The 21,945-nt window shown below is 44.2% G+C and overlaps 1 protein-coding gene across 2 annotated transcripts in view; it reads left to right on the plus strand.

Moving 5' to 3' along the window:
- rptor (regulatory associated protein of MTOR, complex 1) overlaps nucleotides 1-21,945 on the plus strand; it is a 140,991-nt gene that overhangs the window by 59,743 nt on the left and 59,303 nt on the right. For both annotated transcript variants that reach the window (XM_056410150.1, XM_056410151.1), the window contains exons 6-9: nucleotides 826-972; nucleotides 11,698-11,873; nucleotides 18,848-18,907; nucleotides 20,467-20,567. In XM_056410150.1, coding sequence (XP_056266125.1) covers nucleotides 826-972; nucleotides 11,698-11,873; nucleotides 18,848-18,907; nucleotides 20,467-20,567 — 484 coding nt within the window. The remainder of the gene's footprint in view (nucleotides 1-825; nucleotides 973-11,697; nucleotides 11,874-18,847; nucleotides 18,908-20,466; nucleotides 20,568-21,945) is intronic.

Genomic DNA, 21,945 nt, shown 5'->3' on the forward strand with positions numbered 1-21,945 from the left:
CCTTAAGGAGAGAGGAGAGGGCTCAGTGTATCCTAAGCGTCCTTAGGAGAGGGGCTCAGTGTATCCTAAGCGTCCTTAAGGAGAGAGGAGCTCAGTGTATCCTAAAGTCATAAGGAGAGAGAGCTCAGTGTATCCTAAGCGTCCTTAGGAGAGAGGGCTCAGTGTATCCTAAGCGTCTTAAGGAGAGAGGACTCAGTGTATCCTAAGCGTCCTTAAGGAGAGAGGAGCTCAGTGTATCCTAAGCGTCCTTAAGGAGAGAGGAGCTCAGTGTATCCTAAGCACCCCCATCAGCCTCTCAGCTGTGTCTGTTGATCTGGGCCATAAATAAAGTGCCGTTTGGTAATTAAAATGTCTTTTTTGGCATATCTGGTCGGGCATGAGCAAAGACCTCTTAGGCCGCTACCTATAAATGCAACCTGAGCAATCTGTTCTCATAACCACACGAAGATGGAAAATATGCAATTTTTAAATTTATTTCAGGCAAATTGCAGAGGAATTAAATTCAGTCGTGTAGAACTTGAATCATCCTGTCAGGGAAACCATAAGCAGCAGGTGGGCAGCGTGAGGCAGGGGGAGGAGGTCCTCCAGAGGGCCCCCCCCCCCTCTGTGATGCTGGGCTGCTGTCCGAGTCCCAGACCTCCTTCACCTCCTCTATCTAAGTTATTCCTTTTCTTTTTAAAAAGAAGCTGCTGTCACCGGCGGGTTTAACACCTTCTATACCGTAAGGAATATGAATCTATAAATGTAAGCAATAACATCTTTCTCTCCCTCCCCTCTCTCTCTCTCCCCTCTCTCTCTCCCCCCCCTCTCTCTCTCCTCCTCCAGAACTACACCCAGTACATCCCTCTCTCCATCTACGACCTCCAGACGTGGATGGGCAGTCCGTCCATCTTCGTGTACGACTGCTCCAACGCGGGAATCATCGTCAAGTCCTTCAAGCAGTTCGCCCTGCAGAGGGAGCAGGAGCTGGAGGTGGGCCCACACACACACAGACACACACACACACACACACACACACACACAGACACATACATACACACACACACACACACACACAGACACATACATACACACACACACACACAGACACATACATACACACACACACACACACACACATACACACACACACACAGACACATACATACACACATACACACACACACACACACACACACACACACACATACACACACACCGAGGAAGTCCGGAAGTCCTCAGGTCCTCAGGAGGAAGTCACATGACCTCCATCAGGACGTCACTCCTCCACCCGAGAGCTCCGCCTCTCACAGGAAGTGGAGAGGTGTGTCACGAGACGTCTTCACCAAGCAGGATGTGATCCGAGCGGGGACTCCCCCACTTCACACACACACACAGACACACACACACACACACACACGGTCAGCAACTTTTAAATAGACACACGACTCACAGAGCAGCACAGACCCGATCTCACCGGGGACCGTTCCTCTCTTCACAACATGTAGGAGATGAGAGGAGGAGGAGGAGGAGGAGGTGTTGTGGTGTCACTCCTCCACAGAAACACATCAACCTCCTCCTGCAGTCCAGTCAGTGTGTGTGTGTGTAGGGGGGGGGTGTCTGCTCTAAGTGCTCTATTAAAGGGCCAACTGCCTCCTTTTAAATATCTAATCACTTCCTCCGTGCACTCAGCAAACATGCTCACTGCATTAGGGGTGTGTGTGTATATGTGTGTGTGTGTGTGTGTGTGTGTATGTGTGTGTGTATGTATGTGTGTGTGTGTGTTTCCAGGATGCTCCTGCAGCTACTTCCATCATATAATGAATAATTTAATTCTGGAGGATGTATCGCTGGCATAGAGTTGTGTTGTGGCTGTCAGTGCACGGTTTAACACTGTTTCCGTTTTTAAAACAATTATTTATCCGCGAAAATAAGGATCATAAATCAGTTTAACTCGTGGATGAATCAGTCGGGTTTCCTCCTGCTCCTCCTTCCTCCCGTCTCCCCCTCTGATCCACAGAGGAACGGAGGGGCGACGTGTCGGGGGACGCGGCGCGGAAAGAACTACTCGTCACACGAAACCTTCACCGTGATTGGTCAATCCGTTTGTCTGTCAACATTTTGGGGAAAAAACAACCAATGAACACTCAGTAAATCACAAAGGACCTCCCACCTCACGGGTGAGGCTCTATAGCAGCCTGTCAGTCAGAGAGCAGAGAACACGGTGCGAGGACAATGAGCCTCATTGAATAGAGTTGACATTGTTCTGGAATGTTTGATGTATAACACGTGGGGGTGTGTCACATGCAAACGCCTTTAAAAGGTGAATTTAATTTATTTTGTAAAATGTATAAAATGAGCCCAGCCTCCAGAGGGTTAACGTGACATATGTGAATGTCAGTCAGTTACCAAGGCCACTGGTTCTGCTGCTGTTCAATGTTAAAGATGACAGGACCAATGGGGTCTCAATATCAGAGCTGCCAACTTTTCAAAAAACCTTGGAGTGAGATTTTGTCGGGGGTGACCAACATTTTGCAGACGCACACACGTTGGTGGGTATAATATCAGGACATTTGAATTAATGTGGCGTTGTCCCCATGTTGTACCCTGCATTCTGGCCTGGCAAAGGTCTTTTACGAGACATCTTTGCTACCGTAAATAATTAAAATGTTTTTTTAATAACTCTACTCTCATTTACAAAAACATGCCTAATTCTATTGCACGAATGTCCTGTCTTTATGTTAAATTCTTTATAATACATTTTACTTGTTCAAAGTGCTGTTTGGAATTTTTTTGAGAGGGTCCTTTTCCTAGGCCTGTAAATAAAGTGATAAATGCTATGTGGGCAGCCTTAACAAACAATGCTATGATGTGTTGAGCATGCAGGATACCAAGAGGTTAACAAGGTGCTCTCCTACTGCTTGTTATGACAGCTGAGTTTACATCACCACACAAAATCACACGCACAAACACACCGAATTATTTCAAGATGTAAAGTTTAAGAGAGTGAGTACTTAATTGAACCACATGTCATTAACAGGGCTCTTAAATTTTGAAGATGGGCAAGAGTGACATATCTATCCAGGATGCTTTATTTTCATTGGTTGCTGGATTAAATCTTACCCAGATAGGTTATTTTCTGATTGGCTATTGTGTCGCCCATTTCTTTTTTTTGATTGGCTGATAAGTGGCTCCTCAGAACTCCAGGGGAGCGCTTGATTCCTCCACGGTGAGGGCAGCGCGGCTCATGTTGGCGCGCTGCGGCACATTAAAACATTAAATAGCAGAGTTTTTTCAGCGTGAGAAATACGATGTGTGGCGGGAGTGCGTGACGTAAGACCGAAATGCGTGACTGTCACGCTCAATGCGTGACACGAGGGCCCTGCATTAACACACCGTAGTCTCTGCTCGTTGTGTCTGTTTGAAAATCTTCTTCTGTTGCTGACTCCGGGACTCTTTGGGGTAAATAGGTCTTCAATGAACCGGATGACTTTACTGGGTTTTTGGTTGCAGGAGCAGCTGCTCTTCTCGGAATTCACCGGAGACGCCGGCGTGGGAAGCGTGCAGGAGCGCTTGTTAAAGTGCGTCAGCGGGGATTTCGAACTGCGCTCCCGTCAATTCATCTGGCGAACGTCCGCTCTCTGGCGAACAAGATTGATGAACTGCTGCTCCTGAACAAAACTAATAGGGACTTTAGCAGATCTGCCGCCCTGTGCTTCACCGAAACCTGGCTCGGTGCGCACATCCCGGACAGCGCACTGCATCTGCGGGCTTCCAACTCCACCGGCGGACCGCGTAACGGCTCTGTCGGGAAAACGAGGGAGGTGGAATCTGCTTTTATATTAATGAAGGTTGGTGCACAGATGTCACGGTGTTAAAGGAATCATGCAGCCCTCACCTAGAAACTCTTTTAATAAACTGCAAACCATTTTATTCACCGCGGGAGTTTTCCTCATTCATCCTGGTCGGTGTGTACATCCCACCTCAGGCCTGTGTGAGTGAGGCACTCCAACACCTGGCAGAGCAGATCACCACCATGGAGCACAAACACCCAGACTCCCTGCTCATTGTTCTTGGGGACTTTAACAGAGCAAACCTCAGCAAAGAACTGCCAAAATACAGACAGCACATTAAGTGTAGCACCAGGGACAAAAACACACTGGACCACTGCTACACTGTACTAAAGGACGCATATCGCTCAGTCCCTCGTGCAGCTTTGGGACTCTCTGATCACTGTCTGGTTCATCTTCTCCCGTCCTACAGGCAGAAACTAAAATCTGCAAAGCCTGTGGTGAAGACTGTGAAGAGATGGACCAACGAGGCCAAGCTGGAGCTACAGTCCTGCTTTGCCTCCACTGATTGGAGTGCTTTTGAGGCTGCTGCTACAGACCTGGATGAGCTAACTGACACTGTGACATCATATATCAGCTTTTGTGAGGACATGTGTGTGCCGACAAAAACCTTCTGCACATACAACAACAATAAACCCTGGTTCACTGCAAGACTCAGGCAGCTTCGCCGGGCTAAAGAGGAGGCCTACAGAGGTGGGGACAGGATTCTGTACAACCAGGCCAGAAACACACTGACGAGGGAGATCAAGGTAGCTAAGAAGAGCTACACTGAAAAGCTGGAAAAAAAGTTTTCAGCCAACGACCCTCGTCAGTTTGGAGAACCTGGAAGTACTCACCAACTACAAGAGACCACCCCACTGAGGACAATCACCGACTGGCTGACGACCTGAATGTCTTCTATTGTAGGTTCGACAAGCCCACTTCCACCCGCCCAACTGCTCCATCATCGAACAATCACCTCCACTCTCTGCCTCACCTCTCCCATCCCACCCCCACCGGCACTGAGGATCTGCGAAGAGGATGTGTGTCGGCTCCTTCAGAGGCAGAAGATCAGGTAGGCTCCGGGCCCAGGGCGTGTCCCCTCCTGCCTGAAAGTCTGTGCTGACCAGCTGTCCCCCATCTTCACGGAGATCTTCAACCGATCACTGGAGCTGTGTGAAGTCCCTTCCTGCTTCAAGCGCTCCTTGATCATCCCGGTGCCCAAGAAATCCTCCATCACAGGATTAAATGACTACAGACCCATCGCCCTGACGTCTGTGGTCATGAAGTCCTTTGAGAGGCTGGTGTTGACCCACCTGAAGGACGTCACAGGGCCCCTGCTGGACCCCCTGCAGTTTGCCTACCGTGCAAACAGGTCTGTGGATGACGCAATAAATATGGGACTGCACCATTTACTGCAACACCTCGACTCCCCAGGGACATATGCAAGGGTTCTGTTTGTGGACTTCAGCTCTGCATTCAACACGATCATCCCGGAGGTTCTACAACCCAAACTCTCCCAGCTCGCCATGCCAGCCCCCACCTGCCGGTGGATCACAAACTTCCTGACAGACAGGACGCAGCAGGTGAGGCTGGGAAAACCACATCCAGCACCGGACCATAAGCACTGGCGCCCCCAGGGATGTGTGCTCTCTCACTGCTCTTCTCCTCTACACCAACGACTGCACCTCAGAGGACCCGTCTGTTAAGCTCTTGAAGTTCGCAGGCGACACAACAGTCATCGGCCTCATCAGGAACGGTGCGAGTCTGCGTACAGGCGGAGGTTGAGCAGCTGGTCTTCTGGTGTGGACAGAACCACCTGGAGCTGAACAAGCTCAAGACTGTGGAGATGACAGTGGACTTCAGGAGGAGCCCCCCAACACTATCCCCGCTCACCATTCAAAATAGCACTGTTCCTGCGGTGGAGACCTTCAAGTTTCTGGGATCCACAATCTCCCGGGACCTGAAGTGGGCCTCCAACACTAACACCATCCGCAAAAAGGCCCAGCAGAGGCTGTACTTTCTGCGCCAGCTCAGGAAGTTCAACCTGCCTCAGGAGCTGCTGATCCTTTTTTACTCCGCCATCATCCAGTCTGTCCTCTGCTCTTCCATCACTGTGTGGTTTGGATCGGCCACCAAACAGGACAGTCAGACTACAGCGGATCGTCAGGTCTGCAGAAAGAACCATTGGTTCCAGCCTCCCCTCCATTCTGGACTTGTACACCGCCAGTCAAGCGCGGCAGGAAAGATCACTGCAGACCCTTCACACCCTGGACACAAGCTGTTCCAACTCCTGCCCTCTGGTAGGCGCTACAGAGCACTGTACGCCAAAACCACCAGACACAGAAATAGCTTCTTTCCACTGGCCGTCACCCTGATGAACAATTAATCAGACTCTTCCATCTGCACTATCTGACTACTACTGTCTTTAATGTCTTTTTTATATTTATCCCGCTTATTGTATATTGTGTGTGTGTATAAGTACGGAAGAGTAAAGTGAAACCGGAGTCAAATTCCATGTATGTGCAAACCTACATGGCCATTAAAGCTGATTCTATTCTATTAAAAAAAAAAATGCAGCGAATAGGTTTACAGATGCGCTCCTTAGCGCCATCTATCGTCGCGGAGTTTGAAAAGGAACCAACGCGCCTCGGCCCAAAATCAGAATTTCTTTTGCCGTGAAATTGGTTGTGTGGTGAGTGTGGCGTGTGCAAAAGCGTGTGTCACACGGTCAAACCGTGAGAGTTGGCAGCTCTGTCAATATACTTCTTTTTTTTTACTAATCTGATGTTTCACTGAAGAAACAATTTATCATCCACAATATTAAATACCTCGCTGGCACTATATAGGTAGGAGCCTCTTTGAAAACACAGCTCTGTGTGAAGTTTGGTCTTTATAAAGAATGAACTTTGAACTTTTAATCGCGATTAATGTATTTCAAAATGTGCGATTAATTAGTTACTTTTTTTTAATCGATTGACAGCCCTAATATATATGTATGTATATAGATATATACATATATATATATATAAACATATATCTATATATATATCTATACATATATCTATGTATAGATATACAGGACTGTCTCAGAAAATTAGAATATTGTGATGAAGTTCTTTATTTTCTGTAATGCAATTAAAAAAACAAAGATGTCATGCATTCTGGATTCATTACAAATCAACTGAAATATTGCAAGCCTTTTATTCTGATTTATTGCTGATTATGGCTTACAGCTTAAGAAAACTCAAATATCCTATCTCTAAATATTAGAATATCATGAAAAAGTATACTAGTAGGGTATTAAACAAATCACTTGAATTGTCTAATTAACTGAAACACCTGCAAGGTTCTGAGCCTTGACAAACACTCAGCTGTTATAAATCTTTTTTTTTACTTGGTCTGAGGAAATATTAAAATTTTATGAGATAGGATTTTAGAGTTTTCTTAAGCTGTAAGCCATAATCAGCATTAAAAGAATAAAGGCTTGCAATATTTCAGTTGATTGTAATGAATCCAGAATGCATGACATTTTGTTTAATTGCATTACAGAAAATAAAGAACTTTATCACAATATTCTAATTTTCTGAGACAGTCCTGTATATGTATATATACACTACCGTTCAAAAGTTTGGGATCACCCAGACAATTTCGTGTATTCCATGAAAACTCACACTTTTATTTATCAAATGAGTTGCAAAATGTATAGAAAATATAGTCAAGACATTGACGAGGTTAGAAATAATGATTTGTATTTGAAGTATTAATTTCTTTCTTCAAACTTTGCTTTCGTCAAAGAATGCTCCTTTTGCAGCAATTCCAGCATTGCAGACCTTTGGCATTCTAGCTGTTAATTTGTTGAGGTAATCTGTTGAAATGTCACCCCACGCTTCCTGAAGCACCTCCACAAGTTGGATTGGCTTGATGGGCACTTCTTGCGGACCATACGGTCAAGCTGCTCCCACAACAGCTCAATGGGGTTGAGATCTGGTGACTGGCCACTCCATTACAGACAGCAAGCTGCCTGCTTCTTCCCTCAAGAGTTCTTGCACAATGTGGAGGTGTGCTTTGGGTCATTGTCCTGTTGGAGGAGGACATTGGCTCCAATCAAGCGCTGCCCACAGGGTATGGCATGGCGTTGCAAAATGGAGTGATAGCCTTCCTTATTTAAAATCCCTTTTACCTGGTACAAATCTCCCACTTTCCCAGCACCAAAGCAGCCCCAGACCATCACATGACCTCCACCATGCTTGACAGATGGTGTCAGGCACTCTTCCAGCATCTTTTCACCTGTTCTACGTCTCACAAATGTTCTTCTGTGTGATCCAAACACCTCAAACTTGGATTCATCTGTCCAGAACACCTTTTCCCAATCTTCCTCTGTCCAATGCCTGTGTTCTTTTGCCCATACCAATCTTTTCTTTTGATTGGCCAGTCTCAGATATGGCTTTTCTTTGCCACTCTGCCTAGAAGGCCAGCATCCCGAGTCGCCTCTTCACTGTCGGCGTTGACACTGGCGTTTGCGGGTACCATTTAAAGAAGCTGCCAGTTGAGGACCTGTGAGGCGTCTATTTCTCAAACTAGAGACTCTAATGTACTTGTCTTCTTGCTGAGTTGTGCACGGGGCCTCCACTTCTCTTTCTGCTCTGGTTAGAGCCCGTTTGTGCTGTTCTCTGAAGGGAGTAGTACACACCGCTGGAGGACATTTTCAGTTTCTTTGCAATTTCTCGCATGGAATAGCCTTCATTTCTAAGAACAAGAATAGACTGGCGAGTTTCACAGGAAACTTCTTTTTTCTGGCCATTTTGAGAGTCTTATCGAACCCACAAATGTGATGCTCCAGATGATCAACTAGCTCAAAGGAAGGCCAGTTGTATAGCTTATATCTCCAGCATAACTGTTTTCAGCTGTGCTAACATAATTGCACAAGGGTTTTCTAATCATCCATTAGTCTTCTAAGGCGATGAGCAAACACAATGTACCATTAGAACACTGGAGTGATAGTTGATGGAAATGGGCCTCTATACACCTCTGGAGATATTTCATTAGAAACCAGACGTTTCCACCTAGAATAGTCATTTACCACATTAACAATGTATAGAGTGTATTTCTTATTGAATTAATGTTATGTTCATTGAAAAAAACAATGGTTTTCTTTGAAAAATAAGGACATTTCTAAGTGATCCCAAACTTTTGAACGGTTGTGTATATATAGATATATGTATATATGTGTATATATATGTATGTATTTACATATAGATATATATATATATATCTATACATAGATAGATATATGTATGTATATATATATATATCTATGTATATATATATACTGGAGGAGGTCTGGCAGCACATAACTCGGCCCGAGCTTCAACCCTGATTGAACGTCTGAATCTATTAATAACTCGTTCTCTCCCGGGCCGCCGGCGAGGCGTCTTGTTGTGTCGTCTCCTCTGATGGACTCGGCTCGCCCTCTGGGTGCAGAAGAGACACGAGGACGTCCCCTCAGGGCTCGCCTCGGCTGGTGCTGCTGCTGGTTTACTCCACCTTGCATCAGACGTTGAGCTGCAAGCTGGAACAAAAACTTATATTCATGTGGTTGTGTGTGTGTTTGGTGTGTCTACTTTGTGCTTGTGTGTGTGTGTGTTTGGTGGGTACAATAGTCTAACGATTATTTTAATAATGGATTAATCTGTCGATGATTTTTACGATTAATCGATGAATCTGATAAAAAATAATATTTATATTAATTTCCAACCCTTTTTTGAAAATAGGGTTGAAAATTAATATTTATATATATTTTTTTATATAGCATTTTTTCTTCACACAAAATCGATACATTTTTTGACACATTTTACTGGTTCGTTGTTGCGTCGCTAGTCCACACAATAAAGTCTAAGGATTTTTAAAATAATCGATTAATCTGTTGATTATTTATTCAATTAATCAATGAGCCGGATAAAAAAAAAATATATATATTAATTTCCAACTCTTTTTTCAAAAACCGAACTTAATTATTTATTTATTTGTCATACTCAAACATCTCCGCGACTATTTGAGTGGCGTAATAATCTAAAATGAAATTTGTTGCCAACTCTTTTAAAATAGATCTTTATCCTACTTCACCCAATTCTTTTTACACATTCACGACCACATGAAGAGACGATTATCTTTTGCATATGACGACTCGACGCCCCCTCCGAGATGGCGAGGTGCAGCCGAGACCTCGTGGAAAGTCAAAGGTGTTCTCCGGCCTCGGCGACGAAGAGCAGATCTTCTTTTGTCTGAATGTTTTCTGGGCCGGTGGTTCGATGCCAACAGCTTGTGAACCAGTCGGCTCACCTCACTCTTTGACTGGAGATTAGTTTTCCGCCTTGTTGTGACCTCCAGTCTGAAGCTAGCAGGGAGGTCTCCGTGGGCTTTGTGTTCTGCCGACCTGCTTCATATCTTCTTTATACGACCTTTTCGTTCCACGTTTTATCTGCTGCTCCGAGTTCTTCATCCCGTCTGTCGGCCTCTTTCTGGTACCGACACATTACCAAGACTTTCCTTTGTGACCATGCCAAGTTCATCGGAGCAAAATAGAAACGGCAGAGTCAACGGAGAACACTTTGAAAACACGTTTCTATAAATCTGTCGACACACTGACTGAAGGGATGCTCTCCACCTCTTTAAAGTCACCCAGCTCCTCCTCTGTCATTCATTTCCCCAGACAATAATAATAAATGTATTTTTTCATATAAATATATATTCTTATATATATATATATTTTAATATATATACAGGACTGTCTCAGAAAATTAGAATATTGTGATGAAGTTCTTTATTTTCTGTAATGCAATTAAAAAAACAAAAATGTCATGCATTCTGGATTCATTACAAATCAACTGAAATATTGCAAGCCTTTTATTCTGATTTATTGCTGATTATGACTTACAGCTTAAGAAAACTCAAATATCCTATCTCTAAATATTAGAATATCATGAAAAAGTATACTAGTAGGGTATTAAACAAATCACTTGAATTGTCTAATTAACTCGAAACACCTGCAAGGGTTTCCTGAGCCTTGACAAACACTCAGCTCTTATAAATCTTTTTTTTAATTTGGTCTGAGGAAATACTAAAATTTTATGAGATAGGATTTTAGAGTTTTCTTAAGCTGTAAGCCATAATCAGCAATATTAAAAGAATAAAAGGCTTGCAATATTTCAGTTGATTTGTAATGAATCCAGAATGCATGACATTTTGTTTTTAATTGCATTACAGAAAATAAAGAACTTTATCACAATATTCTAATTTTCTGAGACAGTCCTGTATATATATTTTAATATATATATAGATATTGTTTTATATATATATGAAGAAGAAAATATGTATATATACATATATTTTATATAAATATATATTTGTATAAAATATATATTTTTATGTTTATATTTTTATGTATATATTTTTATATATAAATATTTGTATATAATTACATATTTATTTATTTGATATATGTATATATGTCTTTATATATATATATATATATTTAAAAACATCTATTTATGTGTATATATATATATGTATATATTTATATTTTTCCATATATATATATATATTGAGAGAAGCAAGGCAAAGCATAACGTCAATACAAGTAAACATTTCAGAAAATCCAGGAAGCAAAAGGGACCATGTTATAAAAACATCAGAATAAACAAGAACAGACAAACTAAATTCGGGGAACCAAAGAACTGCATAAAAGGACGACATCACGTTCTGTAAAAATGAGTTTTAAGAAGTGATTTGGAGGAAGTCACTGATTCTGCGATGCATTTTAAACCCTATTCTTTGACACAAACACATCATTATCTTCCGTAACACTCGACATGTTGCGTCTGTTCAGGTCGCGGCCATCAACCCGAGCCACCCGCTCGCCCAGATGCCGCTGCCACCCTCCATGAAGAACTGCATCCAGCTGGCGGCCTGCGAGGCCAGCGAGCTGCTGCCCATGAACCCCGACCTCCCCGCCGACCTCTTCACCTCCTGCCTCACCACGCCCATCAAGATCGCCCTCAGATGGTAACGTTCCTCTCTTTTATTCCTTCCCTTCTCTCTGACAAACCAGTTCTCACTGAGAATATATATATATATATATGTATATATATATAATTTTACATATATATACAGGACTGTCTCAGAAAATTAGAATATTGTGATGAAGTTCTTTATTTTCTGTAATGCAATTAAAAAAACAAAAATGTCATGCATTCTGGATTCATTACAAATCAACTGAAATATTGCAAGCCTTTTATTCTGATTTATTGCTGATTATTTACAGTTTAAGAAAACTCAAATATCCTATCTCTAAATATTAGAATATCATGAAAAGTATACTAGTAGTATTAAACAAATCACTTGAATTGTCTAATTAACAAACACCTGCAAGGGTTTCCTGAGCCTTGACAAACACTCAGCTGTTATAAATCTTTTTTTTTACTTGGTCTGAGGAAATATTAAAATTTTATGAGATAGGATTTTAGAGTTTCCTTAAGCTGTAAGCCATAATCAGCAATATTTAAAAAAATAAAAGGCTTGCAATATTTCAGTTGATTTGTAATGAATCCAGAATGCATGACATTCTTGATTTTTTAATTGCATTACAGAAAATAAAGAACTTTATCACAATATTCTAATTTTCTGAGACAGTCCTGTATATTTGTATTGTATTGAAATATATATTTATATTTGTATATATATTTATGTATATATATTCATATATATATATATTCTCTATATATATAGTTTTATATGTATTTTTATATTTTTTGTATTATATATTATATATATATATCTATCTATCATGATGCTGTGTTTTCCAATAATGAATCCAAACTCCGGGAGGAGCGACTTTGTTCTGGTCTTTCTTGGCAGGTAAGAAAACGTTATCGCAGGTTTCTCCTCGTAACCTTTCTGCTCTTGATCGGTTCAGTTTTGTGTTTCAACAACAAGATTCTGGCTGGAGACGGCATAATGCACCCCGGGGATGCACAATGGTGCAGTGTCACCTCACAGCGAGAAGTGCAGGGTTAAAAAAAAAAAACTTTTTAGATGCATCTCGATTCTCTTGAACGACGACGAGGACTCGATGTAGAAAAGTCAATAATCTGACATTTAAAACTCGATGCTCAACCACAGAGGATCACAATAACAAAGGGCTGGCTGCTTCTTTCCACTGGTCCCTGAACGCATCACACGTTGTTTACTTTCTAAGCAAATGGTAAATACTGGACCAGAGTCTTTGGTGAGCTTCAGCAGTCGAATAATGAACAGAATCTCATAATCGTTCACGTAGATGCATATGATGCTGTTCCTTATTTAAATCTATTTCATATGTTATTTGAGATTGTTGAGCTAACGCATAGCCGATAATAAAAAAACAGAAGATTATGTATGTTTAATTCAAAGTCTCAAAGCGTCGCAGTCCAACAGCTTCCTCTGAAACCCGACCCGCTCAGTGTTCAGCTTGATGATGAAGAAGACGAGGATGATGATGATGATGCTCCCTGCAGAGGACGCTCCGGTCACCTTAGTGAAAGCTATTCCGAGTCCGTGTGTTCAGACTCGTGATGCTTCATCCAGAGCGCCGTGCGGACGGAGCTCACAGAGTTGCATCATACCCTCCGCTGTGTGTGGGGCGGTTGCATCACCTCCGATACCCTGTCAACACACACACACACACACACACACACGTAGTTATGTCATCCATTGGGCTGTAACTTCAGATATCAGTCCAGGTGGAGTAGTCCGTGGTGCTGTGAATCTTTACTCACCTGCATTTTAACTCACTATACAAACCCTAAAGGTCACAGGGAGGAGCTGAGACACTTTCATCTACGACACTCGCGCTCAAAAGTTTGGGGTCACGCAGACAATTTGGTGTTTTTCATGTAAACTCACACTTTTATTTATCAGATTAATTCAAAATTAATATGAAATCTAGTCAAGACGTTGACGAGGTCATAAATAATGATTTTTAATGTAAATATTAATTTAGTTCTTCTTGTGGCTCAAAGGAAGGCCAGTTTTAGAGCTTCTCTCAGCAGCATAACTGTTTTCAGCTGCGCTCACATAAATAGGGTTTACAGGGTTTTCTACCCCTCCGCTAGTCTTCTAAGGCGATAACACAATGTACCATTAGAACACTGGAGATGGGCCTCTACACACCTCTGTAGAGACTTCATTAAACACCAGAGAATAGTCATGTACACATTAACTATGTAGAGAGAGTGTTTATGATTCATTTAATGTTTTCTCCATTGAATAAAACAGTGCTTTGAAAGATAAGGACATTTCTAAGTGACCCTTAACTGTTGAATGGTCGCGCGCCTCCTGTGTGAAGATGGCCGCTCGTCCTGCAGCTCGCTGAAGGTTTCTCTTTCTCTGTCAGAAATGTTGAGTTTGGTTTATCTTCCTCCGAGTCGACAGCGTGACCTTCTGCATAATGAGGTCTCAGTATTATGTCGTTAATATTGATATCTCATCCTCACGCTCCACTTTGGAGAACAAGTTACTAAAAGCCTGCTGGGTAATATTGACTGGCTGTTCCTTCATACCCTCTGCCTTCAGCAACAGTGATGATGTGCAGCTGCAGCATGACTGCATTCAACAGGCTGCTCGAATTCTAATGTCGTCATGGACTGTGAGGAATAAACACAACACGACTCAGGGTAATATGTCAGCTCATCACTTCATGACAGAATTCAGCCTTCATCCATAAGTAGAGGGAGAGGAGAGAGGAGCTCAGTGTATCCTAAACATCCATAAGGAGAGAGGAGAGGAGAGAGGAGTTCAGTGTCTCCTAAACGTCCATAAGGAGAGAGGAGAGGAGAGAGGAGCTCAGTGTCTCCTAAACGTCCATAAGGAGAGAGGAGAGGAGCTCAGTGTCTCCTAACGTCCATAAGGAGAGAGGAGAGAGGAGCTCAGTGTCTCCTAAACGTCCATAAGGAGAGGAGAGAGAGGAGCTCAGTGTCTCCTACGTCCATAAGGAGAGGAGGAGGAGCTCAGTGTCTCCTAAACGTCCATAAGGAGAGGAGAGGAGAGGAGCTCAGTGTCTCCTAAACGTCCATAAGGAGAGAGGAGAGGAGAGAGGTGCTCAGTGTATCCTAAACATCCTTAAGGAGAGAGGAGAGGAGAGAGGAGCTCAGTGTCTCCTAAACGTCCATAAGGAGAGAGGAGAGGAGAGAGGTGCTCAGTGTATCCTAAACATCCTTAAGGAGAGAGGAGAGAGGAGCTCAGTGTATCCTAAACGTCCATAAGGAGAGAGGAGAGGAGAGAGGTGCTCAGTGTATCCTAAACATCCTTAAGGAGAGAGGAGAGGAGAGAGGAGTTCAGTGTCTTCTAAACATCCTTAAGGAGAGAGGAGAGAGGAGCTCAGTGTATCCTAGCATCCTTAAGGAGAGAGGAGAGAGGAGCTCAGTGTATCCTAGCGTCCTTAAGGAGAGAGGAGAGGAGAGAGGAGCTCAGTGTATCCTAAGCGTCCATAAGGAGAGAGGAGAGAGGAGCTCAGTGTATCCTAAGCGTCCTTAAGGAGAGAGGAGAGAGGAGCTCAGTGTATCCTAAGCGTCCTTAAGGAGAGAGGAGAGAGGAGCTCAGTGTATCCTAAACGTCCATAAGGAGAGAGGAGAGAGGAGCTCAGTGTATCCTAGCGTCCTTAAGGAGAGAGGAGAGAGGAGCTCAGTGTATCCTAGCGTCCTTAAGGAGAGAGGAGAGAGGAGCTCAGTGTATCCTAGCGTCCTTAAGGAGAGAGGAGAGGAGAGAGGAGCTCAGTGTATCCTAGCGTCCCCCTCAGCCTCTCAGCGTCTGCACCAGGTGAGCCTGGTTCAGGTCTCCCTATCAGACTAAGAGGAACGTCTTCAGTCTCCATCAGGTGACGGTGTCGGCCTCCAGGACTGAAGGTGGAGCTGGTTCCATAAAAGAGGAGGAGCTTGGCACCTGAATGCTCTGGCTCCTCCTACTTCTCTCCTCTTCCCGATCTTCTCATTTTCTTAAAGTAGTTGCATGCCGAGTCTTTTTCCTTAATGTTCACCCAGAGTGAGACGATGAGGACGCCGGACGGGATGAAGAGGGGATGAAGAGGGGATCCTCTGATGTGCCGGCTTACCTTGGCTCTGAAACCTTAATGAGATGCGTAGAGGGATGGGGGGGGGGGGGCAGAGCGAGTGCAGCTCAGCTGAGCAGGAAATCATTACTGATGGAGCGCCATCTTCAAGGGATTTCCCCTCCGCTGATGGAGGAGGTGTGGAGGGGGAGGAGGTGTGGAGGAGGCGTGGAGGAGGAGGAGGTGTGGAGGGAGGAGGTGTGGAGGGAGGAGGTGTGGAGGGGGTGTGGAGGGGAGGAGGCGTGGAGGAGGAGGTGTGGAGGGTGGAGGCGTGGAGGGGTGTGGGCGTGGAGGGAGGAGGTGTGGAGGAGGAGGAGGTGGGGAGGAGGTGTGGAGGGGGTGTGGAGGCGTGGAGGAGGAGGAGGCGTGGAGGGGAGGAGGCGTGGAGGGGGAGGAGGTGTGGAGGGGAGGAGGTGTGGAGGGGGTGTGGAGGCGTGGAGGGGAGGAGGTGTGGAGGGGAGGAGGCGTCTGAAAATAGAGAGACGACGGGGTTCACAGGGGAAGGAACAGGATGGAGGAAGAAGAGTGCAGGCTGCATCCTCGAGCTAACGGAGGCTAACGGAGGCTAACAGTCAGCAGGGTCACGGAATCTGAGATAAATATCGTAAACTATGATGTGGCTCAGAGTTCAGTGTTTTAAAATCCACTCAGCTACGGGTTTTAAAGATGTTCATTGTTTCTCCAGCTGAGGTCGAAGTCAGGAAGTAAACAAGAAAATAAGTCAATAAATAAAGTGTATTAATATTTACTTATCACAGACGTGTCACAAAGTGCAGAGCAGAAGTCAATTCAAACAATTTGTCAACAACAGGGTCCAAAACATGTCAACAGTTAAAAGAACAACAGTTCAATACACTGTAAAAAATCAGGCTGTAGAATATTTAAATTAACCAAATGCCAGTTTAAACAGGTATGTTTTGAGTTTAATTGATACTATTAAAAAAGTTTAAATGATACTATTAAATGAGTTTGAATTAAATTATTACATTAATTTAAATAAGAGGAGAGAGGTGCTCAGTGTATCCTCAATCATTAAATTAATTTAAATGAGTTAAATGGTATAATTGAAAGAGTTTAAATGATACTATATGTGACATTGTGAATCATCAACGATGCTCCCTAGAATGAAGTAGAAATTAATAGAAAAAAAGATGACATCATTTCTATGGATGACATCATCTCTAGAGTCCTTGAAAGAGAAACATTTTTATATATTTATGCTCAACGGTGTTTTATTTAGAGTGTTTTTATAACTATTATTATTATGACTAACAGAGGAACAGGCTTTACATCAAATGGAAAATTGACAATAAAGATAACTTTGCCTTCTGATGTACGGTGGCCCTGAAGGGACACGTTCATGATGCAGAGAGGGACTCATCGGATGTGAGACCGTCATCATCCAGTCAGGGCTCTGGCTCTGGTTCTGGTTCTGACTCAGAACTCTTCGTCTCTTGAATCTCTTTCTGGTCTCAAGTTGCTCATCAGACTGAAAACAGACGAAGAAGAGATGAGACCAAACACTCCTCTCTCCTCTTCTCCCCTCTCATCTCTCTCTCTCCTCTCCTCCTCTCTCCTCCTCTCTCCTCTTCTCCCCTCTCCTCTTCTCTCTCTCTCCTCCTCTCACTAAATTCATCTTGATTATTTCTTCATCTTGAAGTCGGGTCACACGTTTGTCTCATTATAGAGACGTAAGACCTTGTAGAGTTCACTTCACAACATGAATCCAGAGCTCTCTCTCTCTCTCTCTCTCTCTCCTCTCTCTTTTCTTTTAGTGGCTCATTAAAGTAGAAATGTTATCTTTGGTTCAGCATCAGCAGAACGAATCGTTTGGTAACGCTGGATCAACTCTTAAAGTCACGAGAAGCAGAAAGAAGAACAATAAGAACAAAGAAACGGGATGTTTAGAGTGATCACACACTCACACACACTCACACACACACACTCACACACACATGCACACACACACTCACACAAGCACACATGCACACACACTCGCACACACACACACACACACAAACACTCACACACACAAGCACACACACACACACCTCCACACACACGCACACACACACACACTCACACACACACACACTCACACACTCACACACTCACACACACACACACACACACACACACACACACACTCACACACACACACACACACTCACACACTCACACACACACACTCACACACACACACACTCACACACACACACACTCACACACACTCTCACACACTACAACACACAGATACACACAAACACTCACACACACACACACACACACACACACACACACACACACACACACACACACCACACACTCACACACACACACACTCACACACACTCACACACACACTCACACACACACTCACACACACACTCACACACACACTCACACACACACACACTCACACACACTCACACACTATAATCCACACACACACACACATACTCACTACTACACACTCACAAACACACACTCACACACTCACACTCACACACACACACACATGCACACGCACACACACACTCGCCACACACACTCACACACACGCGCCACACACACTCACACACACTCACACAAACACACACACTCACAAACACACTCACACAAACACACACACACACACACTCACACACACGCCACACACACACGCGCCACACACACTCACACAAACACACACACTCACAAACACACACACACTCACACAAACACACACACACTCACTCACATTCATCCCGGAGCTCAGTGGTTGTAATCTGTAAAGCTCCCGTTCTTCAGCTATTGATCTCGTCTCTCCGCGAGGCCGAATGTGTTTGACTGCCGCTCACTCTGCTTCTCCTCTGCTCCTCCTCCTCTGCTCCTCCTCCTCTGCTCCTCCTCTCAGGTTCTGCATGCAGAAGAGCTCCACGCTGGTGCCGGGCGTCACGCTGGACCTCATCGAGAAGTGAGTGGCTCTTCAGCGACGCCTCCTGTGTGTCTCCCGTTTGTCTCTCAGTCCTGCAGAAACACGTGTGTGTGTGTGTGTGTGTGTGTGTGTGTGTGTGTGTGTGTGTGTGTGTGTGTGTGTGTGTGTGTGTGTGTGTGTGTGTGTGTGTGTGTGTGTGTGTGTGTGTGTGATATATCAATTAACCATAACTATGATCGATTAACCATAAATTACCAGAGTTTGACGTGGTGAGTTAGCCGTAGCTACAACAGCAATGACATTTACTCGTCAGCTGACTTTCTGGTATCCTAGCAACAACGACAACAACACAGTGGCAGCGGCAGCAGAGAGACGCTGGTCAGTGGTCGGCCTGTAAATAATAATATAATATATGTGGCGCTTGATCTCAAATAGTCGGCGAAGCATCTTTTTTATTTTCCTTCGTCGGCGTTTCTGTGTCCATGAGGACGTTTGTGCAAATGGACAACGGCCGAACGCTCACTGGGGATCTGGGGATCTGTTGATGTGGGGATCTGGTGATCTGGGGATCTGGTGATCTGGTGATGTGGGGATCTGGTGATCTGGTGATGTGGGGATCTGGTGATGTCACGGCCATCGAGTTCAGCTCGTTAAAGAGAGCGACACAAAGTGTGCTCAACATGACGCCACTGCTAGTCCTGAGCTGTTTTTATTATTATTGTATTATTCCTCCATCTGTGCACCATCTGCTGCCCACATACATCCAACACGCATTCTGCTCATGTCCAACCAATAAGATCCTTTTGGACGAGTCAACAACTCCCTCCACCTTAAAGCTGGAGCAGCTCTCTCTCTCTCTCATCCCTTCTTCTCTCATGGGGCCAACACACATGTGGGGGGGCTGATTCCCATTCACCTCCGGTGGGGGGTCTCTTAACTGTTAGAGTGGGTTGAGGTCCAGGTCCTGATGGAGTGGGTTGAGGTCCTGGTCCTGATGGAGTGGGTTGAGGTCCTGATGGAGTAGGTTGAGGTCCTGGTCCTGATGGAGTGGGTTGAGGTCCTGATGGAGTGGGTTGAGATCCTGGTCCTGATGGAGTGGGTTGAGGTCCTGATGGAGTGGGTTGAGGTCCTGATGGAGTGGGTTGAGGTCCTGGTCCTGATGGAGTGGGTTGAGGTCCAGGTCCTGATGGAGTGGGTTGAGCTCCTGGTCCTGATGGAGTGGGTTGAGGTCCTGATGGAGTAGGTTGAGGTCCTGGTCCTGATGGAGTGGGTTGAGGTCCTGGTCCTGATGGAGTGGGTTGAGGTCCTGGTCCTGATGGAGTGGGTTGAGGTCCTGGTCCTGATGGAGTGGGTTGAGGTCCTGATGGAGTGGGTTGAGGTCCTGGTCCTGATGGAGTGGGTTGAGGTCCTGGTCCTGATGGAGTGGGTTGAGGTCCTGGTCCTGATGGAGTGGGTTGAGGTCCTGGTCCTGATGGAGTGGGTTGAGGTCCATGTCCAGTGGAGACTCCGTGTCGTGCCTCTTCCCTGTTCTCTCATGAGTTCCCCAGAGGAAGCTGAATGTTGCTACCTGACGCCATCTGTGTCTCCGTGTGGTTCAGGATCCCCGGCAGGCTCAACGACAGGCGGACCCCCCTCGGGGAACTCAACTGGATCTTCACTGCCATCACCGACACGATCGCCTGGAACGTGCTGCCCAGAGGTGAGGCTCCACCACACCGGTGTCATCAAATGTGATGTCGTAATTTTATTTTTACACAAAACAAATGACAGTTTATTAAAACCCGGGTCTTATTACCTTCGCATTGAAAATGCTGGAAGGTAATGTTTTGATCGCCGTGTATTTATTTATTTATTTATTTTATTTGTATGTGTGTTATTCGCAAAACTCAAAAAGTATTCAACCGAATCGCATGAAATCTGGTGGGATGATTGTTTATTATCCGGGGACCAGTTGATTAGATTTTGGGATCGATCGGGTCAAAGGTCATGAACAGGTCAAATCTTCTTGAATCACATGGAATTTGGTGGGATGATTGGTTATTATCCGGGGACCATTTGATTAGATTTTGGGATCAATCGGGTCAAAGGTCAAGGTCAAGGTCATGGAAAGGTCAAAATCTTTTTTTTACCATAGCACGATACATTTTTGTCCAATTGGCAACTAATGCCAAAATGTTCATAATTCAATGCCCAATCTTGTGATATGCGAAGGTATGCGCTCTACCGAGTGCCCGTTCTAGTTTCTGTGATGCAATGAGTGTTAGCCAATGAGAGGCGACTAGAACCGATCTTATATATATATATGTGTATATATATGATATATTTATATTAGGGCTGTGAAACGATTAAAAATTTTAATCGGGTTAATCACAGGTTTTTGTGGATTAATCATGATTAATCACATATTACCGATATTCTCGGTATATTTTGTGAGAACATAGAGATTTATGACAAAAGACGGATATATACATTTATACATTCTTCTATACAATGGTGCTGCAACTCAGCAGTTATTTAGCAGTTTTCTTCCATATGGAACATTAATACATCTTCATCCTAAACAGAATGTTTAACCCTCCTGTTACCTTTCGGGTCAATTTGACCCCATTCAATGTTTAATATCGGTGTTCTTTGGGGTCAATTTGACCCCAGGCTGTTTTTCACTGTGTCAAACATAGAAGAAATATCAACTTTTTATTTATTTAAAGGGCTATTTAGGTAGTCAACAAACAAACATAAAGTACCTCACACTTAAACTTGCGAAGCAATATTAATTCTAATAATTTTCTGGAGGTTTTAATTGCTGGGGTCAAATTGACCCGAGGGTAAAATATGTTAGTAAATGTAAAGGTAACAGGAGGTTAAACAGAACATTTTCTCTTGTTTGTCAACCATTAACTCCACCATGATACAATCTAAAGGCCTCTAGTCTTCCTCTAGCAGCTGCTGAGGCAAACTGACTGTGTGGGTTTTCTTCATGAACTGGGCCGTGATGAAAGGGACGGCGGGGACACCGCTGCAAAGCTGAAACCTCACCGGCCCGGACAGGTGGACAGATTGACAAGTGACTTTTTTTG

Source organism: Pseudoliparis swirei, chromosome 24 (assembly GCF_029220125.1).
Source record: "Pseudoliparis swirei isolate HS2019 ecotype Mariana Trench chromosome 24, NWPU_hadal_v1, whole genome shotgun sequence".
Taxonomy (NCBI): domain Eukaryota; kingdom Metazoa; phylum Chordata; class Actinopteri; order Perciformes; family Liparidae; genus Pseudoliparis; species Pseudoliparis swirei.